This window comes from Drosophila melanogaster, chromosome 3L, assembly GCF_000001215.4.
Source record: "Drosophila melanogaster chromosome 3L".
NCBI lineage: Eukaryota > Metazoa > Arthropoda > Insecta > Diptera > Drosophilidae > Drosophila > Drosophila melanogaster.
Genome location: NT_037436.4, coordinates 12,422,364 through 12,433,083, shown reverse-complemented (window position 1 = coordinate 12,433,083; position 10,720 = coordinate 12,422,364). Strand labels below are relative to the sequence as shown.

At 45.5% G+C, this 10,720-nt stretch overlaps 1 protein-coding gene across 2 annotated transcripts; it reads left to right on the top strand.

The window, feature by feature from the left end:
* Positions 1-415: 415 nt before the first annotated feature.
* toe (twin of eyg) lies at positions 416-10,574 on the top strand. 2 transcript variants are annotated; one of them, NM_001274833.1, is made up of 6 exons: positions 416-1,008; positions 5,272-5,526; positions 7,561-7,701; positions 8,916-9,383; positions 9,450-9,634; positions 9,834-10,574. In NM_001274833.1, exons 1-6 carry the CDS (start codon positions 771-773, stop codon positions 10,197-10,199), a joined length of 1,653 nt encoding a protein of 550 aa, NP_001261762.1. In that variant the 5' UTR covers positions 416-770; the 3' UTR covers positions 10,200-10,574. The 2 variants fall into 2 exon arrangements, with proteins under 2 accessions (NP_001261762.1, NP_524041.2); NM_079317.3 differs by having other exon boundaries at positions 9,817-10,574.
* Positions 10,575-10,720: the final 146 nt, after the last annotated feature.

Here is a 10,720-nt window from a genome sequence, read left to right as displayed (position 1 = left end):
CGCTCAATTAAAAGGCCGAAAGCAACTGGTAGCGCAGTTCGGGCCAGAAAGTTTTTGATAAACAATGCACTGAAATCGAATGCCCGAGTAATTAATTATTGAACTTTTACAACTGCTACGCTTTTCTCGGCATATTTTTTTCCACCTCCGATTTTGCCTCTCATTTCCTCAGCAAACTGCTCAATGGGGCGACGCTCAAAGCGAGCACACACACACTAACGCACCCCCCCACACACACACACACACTCAGAGGCGGAAAAAAAAAACACGGCTGAATGCTCAGTGGCAAACCGACCACAAGCACAGGCAAACCAGAATGCAGCAACACAACAGCTATAGCAACCCGATCCAGGTTTTGGCCAAGTAAGATATTGCGCTGCCGGTGGCTCCGAGTTCAGTCTCATTCAGCGAGTCGGCGGGCGTTGAGTTTGAGTGCGAAGTGCGGTGCGCGTCGAGTCAGCGAGCGTTGAGCAGCAGCAGCAGCAGCAGCAGCAACAACACGACGCAACAGCAACATCAGCCGCAACAGAAGCAGCAACAGAAGCAGCAACGTGCAACTTGCAACAGCAACACAAGCGAGCGGTTTCGGTGCGCGTTTTCGAGTGGCGTGCCAAAAAAAAAACAAAAATTTCACAAATAATCCCTTTCAAAAAAACCGTCGGTGAAACACAGAAAGCCCACAAAATGCCGCCTGTTGTTCACTGAGAAAAAAAAAATAGCCAAACACATCAATTGCATTGCTGGCGCTTGAAGATTTTTGGAAGCGTGGCATGGCAACCAGCACCTCACCCGGACCCACAAGGACAACTGCAGCCATTAGAGTCTCCCTGCCAGGAGCAGCACCCGCAATTCCCGCTACCGCCACCGCCGGCTCTCAATCCCCCGGCGCCATCATGCCCATGGCCGCCGTGCCGTTGCCGTCGCATCTCCAACTGCTGGGCAGTTCCGCGGGAGGCGTCGGTCAGCCGGCGGCAATCACGCCCGTTTCGCCCACGGCTGCTACCACAGGTGAGTGCTAAAATAAATAATATTTTACAAGCCTTGTTTGGCACATTTTAATTTATTGTTGATGCGAGTTCGATTGGAACAAAACGCTCCTTTCTAATTTAACAAAAAAACTTTTTAATGACTTTATCGACTTTAATTTGAATTTTAACAGGCTTAAGTTTCAGTAAAAGTATCATATATGAGTTTCTAAAGAAAATGTGCTCATCCAGAAAAGGAGTAGTTAGTTTTATTTAAAAAAAATTTAGTAATATTTTTTGAATGGGAAAACGTATGAAAAATCATAACTGACAGTTTTCAGTTTTCAAAACCAAATACAATTCAGAATTCATCTGAGAAACTTTCTATGCATTCTTTCGTTTACTAATTACATTATATTATATTTATATAATAATATATTGTATTATATTTCTAACAAGTATAAGGATTATAAGGATAATAAGGATTTAAAATATAAACTTTTATTAAAGTCAGCAGCATATAAAATGTATTATCATCCAATTAAATTCTTACAATGCCCAATCCTAAAAATTTTATTTAAATTGTTTTTTTTTTTAATTTGTTCACGTACAGCAAATTATTTTTGTAATTTTTAAATACAGGTTTGTCTTATTATTTTTAGCACCAAAGCTTTAAAAGTAACTTAAATAGCCTTTAAATTCATTGATTTTCCGATTGTTTGATTGTTTTTTTTTTTTATTTTGCACGAGAACTACAAATGTTTTATCTCCACTAACGTTTAAGTTAAGTTCGTTGGTTTCTTAGTTGATTTTACTACTAATGTTGCCCCTTGTGGCACTGCTATTGCTGCACGCTCCATGTGAGCCGCAAGATTCGGGCGAATTCCGTGAACTGACATGGAATCGGGAATCGGGGGCTCGAAACAGTTTAAAACAAAAGCCAACCGGGCACAAGAAACTGGTGGCACTAGTCAAATGCATGCTGGAGCAGTGCAATGATTTGGAAATTTCACAACAGCAACGCAGCAGCAGCAGCAGCAACACGCAGCAAGACACAACTGAGCTGTGGCAACTGTTTTGGTCTTTCGCACATCAGTGGCAATTTGTTTTGCACAAGTATGGGTTGTCAAATAAAATTAGTTCACGTCGGCGGCCATCGAATGTATCTGCAAGATACACACACACATAGTACGAGTATATTCCCCGGATGGAAAAAGCGGGACGCAGCGGACAGCAAAGCTTTGACTTGTCTCTGGAAGGTGTTGGAAGTTGCACAATAAATAAATAATTATAAAAAGAGCCCCGAGAGGTAGAGACTCACTGAAAAAGAGACACCAAAAAGAGGTGAGAAGGGGGGGGGGGAGAATCGAAGGGGGGTGGAAGGTACATGGCATACATTGAAGTTTAAGCATAGGGCAGAAACCATACTTAGGGCTCTCAGGTTACGTGGTGCGTGTATTCACATTATTCTTAGAAAGCCAAGCGTATAAAAGGTGTGCACAATGATTCCGAGGAGTGCCTCAGTTTCGCTGGGGCTCGGTATGGTTTGTATGTAGTTCGGTTTTTGGTATGGTTAGGTTTGGCCATTTCGTATGCACATGGTCCGAACTCCTTGCGTTACTCTCCACTTGCGTTACGTTGGCGAATATGTGTGTCAGCCCAGATGGTGATTCTTCCGGCTAAGGAATCGGGGTCACCATTTCAGGACATTTTGGGCATTGCTAACAATATGCAAAAAGAGTAATATTAGTACTTACTAAAGTGTGCTACCTTTAGAAATAGATATCATAACTTTATTTGGTATAGCTCACAATGTAAAGATCTCCAAACTAAACTCATATCAGTTCTCCTCAATGATTAATTCCCGTACAACATCATTACTTTTTTAATATTCCTATGAATTTTGAAATTTTAAGTGATACGGAACACACCCATATTTTTTCAATCCAATTTAATAGTCCCAAAAGATTTGTCCAAGGCTACGTTTTATCATCGTTGAGATAAACATACAAAATTAGATACACAATTAAAAAGCAATTATGCATCTGTGAAAAGATAAAGGTGTTTTATTTCAATTTGCATTTTTGCACCATACTGGTTAGCCACAATTAATAGCCATGGACCATAAGCCAGAGCCGTACAATGAAATCCAATAAAGGATGGCATAAAATTAGACTGACTTATGTAAGAGCACGTCGCCCCGCCGCAAAATTCTTGGAGCTTAGGAAAATGTGCGAAGATCGCAGTAATGCGCACTGGCAGTAAAAACCAGAAGCTTCGCTTTCCAGAGGACGAGTAATGCGCTGCGCGCGACAAACAAGATCAGCGAGCACTAACTGAAGGGGATTGGGATTGGGATTGGGATGGGTATGTGGTTAGAGGAGATCGGGATGGGGATGCGTCGAGGAGCCACATAAAAAGCGAGCAACTTTAATTTATATGCGCTGGCTGGCTGGATGGATGGTGATGGAGAGGGGTGGAGGGGGGCTGGGGACGAAGCGGCAAAAAGTTACCGGTAGCAATAAATCAAACTATCAATTGAATTCCGAGGCGATCATCACTTGTGGCGAGCTGCGATCCCCAGTTCGAGTTCGAGCTTTAGTCCAACTCCGATCGGCATCGCTTCTTGTTATAAGTCTCACGGTGACGTGCGAACGAATGCACTGAGAAAAATGCATACTGAGTCCAAAGAAAGAGTACGAGTTTGAGGGATCTATTATTAACACTCATTTAAAGGCAGGTATATGTACATATATTTAAATCAGCAATAGCTAGCATTTACATATGTATTGTATATAAACCAATACATAAATAATGTTTGGCCTTTAAATTATTATCTCTCGATTAATTTACTATAATAACAGATTTAATATAAATCAAGACCACATATGTTATTATATATTTATGTATATTTAAAACATATAATATCTTCTATTTCGAATTAAGCGCTCATCTGAATATAAGGCTATACTAGGAAAGCATCTCACTAACATATTAATCCATATAAGGATAAACACCCATTAAAAATGTCAGTGTACAGTATGTAGAAGAAGAGCGAGTGGCTTTGGTTTTGGGCCGTGGTTCCAGCGATTTTAAGCCGCTTTTGCAATTGACTGAGGCGCATCGCAGGGCAGTCGGAGCTGTCGCATTGCGTAGTAAATCATCGGTCGATCCATAGAATCTGGACTGTGACTGCAACACAGGCAACAGGATCCGGGACTGGGGCAATCCGGGGGCAAGCTCACCGCCTGTTGACATCCAAGTTGGCCGGCTGTTGCGGCGGCATAAATCAAGCATGGCCATAACCGCGGCCACAACAATTGGCGCAACATGCGAGTGCAACAAATTGCAGCCGGGCACTTTTAAATGGAGTAAGCTGGTCCAGGTCCAGCTCCCAGCTCCCAGTCCCATCTGCATGGGGTTTAATTAGCCCAGGAGCTGGCGAAGCTGGAGGAGATGCCCCAATCGAAGTGCATACTGGGAAAACGATGGCATGCCGTCGTCGCCACACACGGAGCTCGATCGCACCAAAAAAGAGGTGTTAAAATGTGTGCAGTTCTCGCGATCAGATAAAATGTCAAAATGAACATAAAAGCTTCTACATCCGAGGAATGGCCAATTGCTGCCAGTCCGCTGACAAGCGATCTGCCATCCCATTCCGCAATTCTGCGATTTCGATTGTGATTCCGATACAGAGATACTGAGATCCAGAGATCCAGAGTTCCAGCTCCGAGCTACAAATTGCCAGCGAGAATTTCATAAATTCCGACTGGAATCAACAGTCGGTGTCAGCGGTAATGGACCACACCGCGTCCATTATGCCCATAAACGTTGACACTTCCGCCACTGGACGGAGGCATGGAGGACGGAGCAGCTCCTTCTGGCTCGACTTTGACTTTGACGTCGTCGATCAAAAACACACACCGAAATTTGTCCAGCCATCTCTGTTCGCTGTCCATACCAGCTGCCCCCCAAAATGATTGGAGCCCCAGTCTCTCCAGATGATCGGGCTACAAATTTCTTGGTGTTTCTGTGTCACGCGCGGAATGCCGGCAACAGCTTCGTTTAAATTCCAATTGACGTTTAATGATTTGGCGATCCTGCACCAAGAAAAATTGGGTATACAAAAGAATGAGCAATAAGAAGTATTTATTTATGTTAAAATTAATTTTGATTGCCTAATTGATCTTTAACTTATGAACTAGTATAAGTTATTTTAATGTACGTCTATTATTCAAGATCAGATAAAATCATAAGATTTTTTTTTCTGTGCTCTGATGATTACTTTTCTGCTCTCCCATTTTAGTTCTCGCCCAACCGCACAGTTTGAGCCCCTCCACGCCCATCCTCACCCAAGGAGCACCCCCTGCTGCGGCGTTGGGCGGCATCTTCTGCGGAGGCAGTGCAGCAGCGGGACCAGGAGCAGCAGCGGCGGCGGCCACGAATCTCAACGCCCTGGCCTCGCAGCATCGACTACTGGAGTTGTCCCGCTTCGGACTGCGTGGATATGATCTGGCGCAGCATATGCTATCCCAACAAGGAGCCGTATCCAAGTTGCTGGGTGAGTAAGGGAAAGGGGGGTGGTAGTTGCGAAGGGCATTTGGAAAGCAGGAAGTCAGACGTGGTCTAGACCACCCTGACCAATGCGATCAGCGGCATTAACCGCAGCGGAACCACAAAACACGCGCCCCAAATGCAATTGCCAAGTGTCACCAAGCGTCCCAATCGATTTGCACGGCTCCGTTAGTTGGGGTCACGTAAACACGACAAATCGATTGGCAATCGCCATCGCCCCCATCTGCACCTGGACGCCCTCCTTGTCCTCTCACCTACCTCGCGAGGCAGTCTGCAGCAGCCGCACACCTGTTGCCACCTGTGGCCAGAATACCCAGCCATGTCAATCTCGATTTGCACACATCTGCACTCGAAACGGCCAATTTGAATTGCAAGCTTAGATCTTGAGCCGGAAACAAAGAATTCCTTAGAAACAAATAACAATAACAATAGTATTCAAAAGTATTAAATTAAATTTGCCACTCTGAAATGAGAATATCTTTATCTTTAAACGCTGTTACTATAATGTCTATTATAATTTTTATACAATAATACAATAATATACAATAATTAGTTTACAAACCGCAATTCAAATGATATAGCAACTAACTAGGGAAGTGCTGTTTTGTCACTAGCTAGTTTAGTAGATACGCCAAATAAATCTGCCCATTCACAGATACTCACTAGCGTAGCTTTCAATCGCGGCATCCGATCTCTGTGGATGCCATTCATTCCCATTCCAGTCAATTGAAATTGTGTAAATAATTTCCGTTTTGCTCAAAAAGCCAGCTAGAAAACAAATGTGCAAGTACATTTGTGCCCATTCATTCATTAATTTAAGGCAACCAAATGCGCCGAGAAAAAAAAACCGACTGCCAATGCGATAAATGCAAAGTAAATCCAAAGAAATGTTAGTTAATCAGGGTATTTACATTTTAAACTATGATTTTTCTTTATTGCTGGAAATTTGCCTGACTGAAATGAATGTCTTATAATGTATATATATTTACATTTGCTATCAAGTATCTACGAGATGCGTCATAAATTACCTGGAATCAAAGTTAATACCCGCTAATTCTGCGATCTAAAGTGATTATCACTGGCATTTTCTTGCAGTGTAATCCGACGACAGAGCTCAATTTACAAGATAAACGCGCGCGCCTGTGAACTGCTTCCGACGAATTATCATTTGAGCCGACTTTGTGACTCCGGTGACTTGGTGACTTGGTGACTCGGCTGGCTGCCACTGCGACTTGGAGTCTGGGGCCGCTGAGCTGATGTTGTCAAATATTCAAATTAGCGCTACGCTGAATGGACGCCGGCTGCTGGCTTAATTGTCTAGTTAGTTAGTGGCTCGGAGCAGGCAGTCAACAGGTAGCAGGTATCTGCCATTCCATCTCCCATCTGCTATGTGTGGAAGTATCTGGCAGATAGTAGCTAGTAGCTAGTAACTGGTGTGTGGAAGCCTCCAAAAGCGATACAATGCATTGCGCCCGCCGGGCTTTTGACCCATCCGAAACGCCCACACGGCCACGCCAACTTTGAACAATGTGAAAATTATGCGAGTCGCACAATACTCACAATACTCACAATATTCGCAATACTCAAGCCCGAAGGCACCCAAGTCAGCCCAAGTGGTAATAGAATGTAAAACAGTCAAATTGATTGCACAACTGGGATGGGGAATGTGTCTACTTAAGTTTAAACAGCCGGACACGCCCACAAAGCGAACAGATTTCGCGGCTACCAAAATTAATTTCGATAACTATCCCCACATTTTTCACAATCAGGCCTAAATTTGTTCTCAAAACAAATGTTGTTTTCGATGATTAAACATAAATCAATATCAATTTGAATAATATTAAAATGGGTAGGAAGTTACTGATTTTAATCTTTAGAATTGGAAGATTAGTACTTGCTAAAACTAAAAACCATACTAAGTAGATACTTTATATTTCACTAGTTTTCATATAACTTCCCCACTATTTAAGATCCATATACTGTAGTACATTGTTGAAACCCCAATTTATCCATCTTGCAGGCACCCTGCGACCACCTGGCCTAATTGGCGGCTCCAAGCCGAAGGTGGCCACCCCGACTGTCGTCTCCAAGATCGAGCAGTACAAGCGCGAGAATCCGACGATCTTTGCATGGGAAATCCGCGAGCGACTGATCACCGAAGGTAGGTGAATGGAAAACAAAGACCAGGAGGATACCGATTGGGATTATCAAGTAGGAATATTGAGTAGGGAGTAGTGAGTAGGGAGCATCGAATGGGTAGGGACACAATGCGAGTAGCTGGGCTAATTAACTGACAGGGAACCCCCGAAAGCGAAATTGGCCAACAAATGACAACGGTCGCGACAGGCGACTGGACTTGGTTCCAACTCGCTTACGCGCTTCTCCAGATTCTTCAGCTTCCCAGCTCCGTCAGCTCTTCCCTCAGATTGACAGGAGGAACTTGGAAGGAGCAGCCATCAGCATCGGGCATCGGCACTGGATTGATGTGTTTATGGTGCTCGTAATGCTCGACTGCCCGTCGAGGGCTCATTTAATGTTGTAAGGAATCGGTAGGATGTATATATGTATATGTATGTATTTTGTGTATATTGTTCCACTGCGGCAGATTTAGATTTATCGATCGGCTAATTTATGAACATCCGCTGCGAGTCGTCCGATTGATATGTAAATGTGCTCACATTTGTGTCACTCATTTCGGGCTCCCTCCGCCAAAGTTTGCGAGATAATCGCGGCCAGAATAGGAGCCAGTTAAGTAGTCCAATCGGCGACTCAGCAACCAGTCCATCAGTTGACAGTTGCACCCGTGGGCAGTGGAAAATGGTCAGGGGTGAGCGGAGAGTGGACGGTGTACAGTGAACCGGCGACAGTGGACACTGGGCACAGGAGGACAGTGTGCAATGAATCGATCCGATAGCAATCTCTCGCATGAGACGCACGAACACACACATGGCGAGATGGCAATCGCTCCGCTCATTACAGTCAATCTGCTCGGCTCATTTCGGGGTCACCAGCAGGTCATGATGCACAGCATCCGGTGTAGGAGACAGCGACTAAATGGGTATACAAATCAGTTTCCTTTTCTTGTGAATATCCATTGAAATTAACTGATTTTATGCGTTGAGATTTAGGAATTATTTCAGCAGCTAATCTGTTGCAGACATGTACTTAATTCACATGCTCACTATAATAATGTACATTTTATAGGTATTGTAGCTATTTAGGGGTAAAATCAGAAAAACTCCTTAAAAGTGAGAAAATCTTGGCAAGCAAGTAAGTCCAGAGATATCAGCAAGAGAAGGTATTCAGGTATTAGAATATACCCAATAGTATTTTTGAAAATCATTTCAAATTAATCATGCATTCCATATCCCCAAGGTGTCTGCACCAATGCCACTGCTCCTTCGGTGAGCAGCATCAATCGCATATTGCGTAATCGAGCGGCGGAAAGGGCAGCTGCGGAATTTGCTCGGGCGGCGAGTTACGGCTATGCCATCCATCCCACACATCCGCATCCGTACACCAGTTTCCCCACTTGGCCGGCGCATCATCCGCTGTGGGGAGCCGTGCCCCTGGCCACGCCACCTGGTGGCGGCCCTGCTGGAGCCGGTGGTGCACTGCAGCCGGGCGGCAGTGGCAGCAGCTATGGCAGTGATGGCAACATGAGCTCAAATCCCAATAGCAGCAACAGCAACACCACCCACAGCAATGGCCACAATACCAACAGCGGCAGTGGATGCGGGGATAGTAGTGCCGGAAGTGGACGCCTCTCCCTGCCGGCACTTTCGCCGGATTCCGGAAGTAGGGACAGCCGCTCCCCAGACGCAGATGCCAATCGGATGATAGGTGAGTCAACTTAAGCACTTATAACAGCCTGATTTCTTGAATCAATTAACATATATACCATTGCAGATATCGAAGGCGAGGACAGCGAGTCGCAGGACAGTGACCAGCCGAAGTTCCGGCGCAATCGCACCACCTTCAGTCCGGAGCAGCTGGATGAGCTGGAGAAGGAGTTCGACAAGTCGCACTATCCCTGCGTGAATACCCGCGAGAAACTGGCCGCCCGGACGGCACTGAGCGAGGCCAGGGTGCAGGTGAGTCGATAGAACCTACATTATTATTGGCATACCAGCAACAAGATCCCAACTCGAACACCCCCCTACTAACCACACAGACGGAGCTAGCAGTTAGCAGCTCCGGTGATGAACACACAGTGAATCCCACGTCTCTTTTTTTATCGACTAACAAATTGTCTCTTCACCGATTGATCAACCAGGTTTGGTTTTCCAACAGACGAGCGAAATGGCGGCGCCACCAGCGGGTCAACTTGATCAAGCAGCGCGACTCGCCCTCGACATCGAGCTCACCCACGCCGTTGGTCAATCCGGTGGTCAGTCCGGTCAGTCCAATCCCAGTTCCAGTTCCAGTTGCAGTTCCAGAATCTGGCCAACAGAAGCAGCCATATCCGTACAGCACCAGCAACATGTGCAACACCAGCAGCAGCAGCAGCAACAGTCAACCGTGCAACACCATCAATCCCGGCAGCAAAATGAGCAGCAAAACCAGCAGCGTCAGCAGCAACCAGCACATGGAAGAGCCAGCAGCGGCGGTGGCCACTGCCTCACCCACAGCATCAGCTCCATTATCAATGGGCGGTGAGAACAGTGCATTTCGCGCTCTGCCCATGACCTTGCCGATGCCCATGACCTTGCCCACGGCATCGGCGGCGGCCTTCGCGCTCAGCTTCGCCCGCCAGTACATAGCCAAGTACATGGGCACGCCCCTCAATCTGGGACATGGTTCGTCACCAATCCAGGCACAGTCTGGACGGGATCATCAGTCGGAGGAGCGAGAGTATGAGGATGAGCAGGAGGAGGAGGAGGTTATCAATGTGGAGCACGACGCCGAGTGACCATTTCATTCCTATCGCTTTAAATCGAGAATTTAGTGCAATTTTTACATAATTTATTCAGTTTCTATCACTGCAAACAAAACTTCTAACCGCGTGCTGAGTACAAATAAAATCGAAACGATAAGTTCTCACGAGTTTCGTATAATTGGTTTGGGAATTCACAAGATGACACCCTTTGACACACCTGGCGAAACACGAGGGGGGAACGGTTTTGGGGGGGGGGGGAGGCATGGAGATCTCGAAAGAGTCTTTTCGAAAATAACTCAAG

What these genes read in the sequence shown, in the direction of transcription:
- toe (NM_079317.3), top strand. Translation starts at nt 771, where the DNA reads ATGGCAACCAGCACCTCACCCGGACCCACAAGGACAACTGCAGCCATT. An exon ending in GCCCACGGCTGCTACCACAG is followed by an intron (nt 1,009 to 5,271) that starts GTGAGTGCTAAA and finishes CTCCCATTTTAG; the next exon opens with TTCTCGCCCAACCGCACAGT. An exon ending in TGAGCGAGGCCAGGGTGCAG is followed by an intron (nt 9,635 to 9,816) that starts GTGAGTCGATAG and finishes TTGATCAACCAG; the next exon opens with GTTTGGTTTTCCAACAGACG.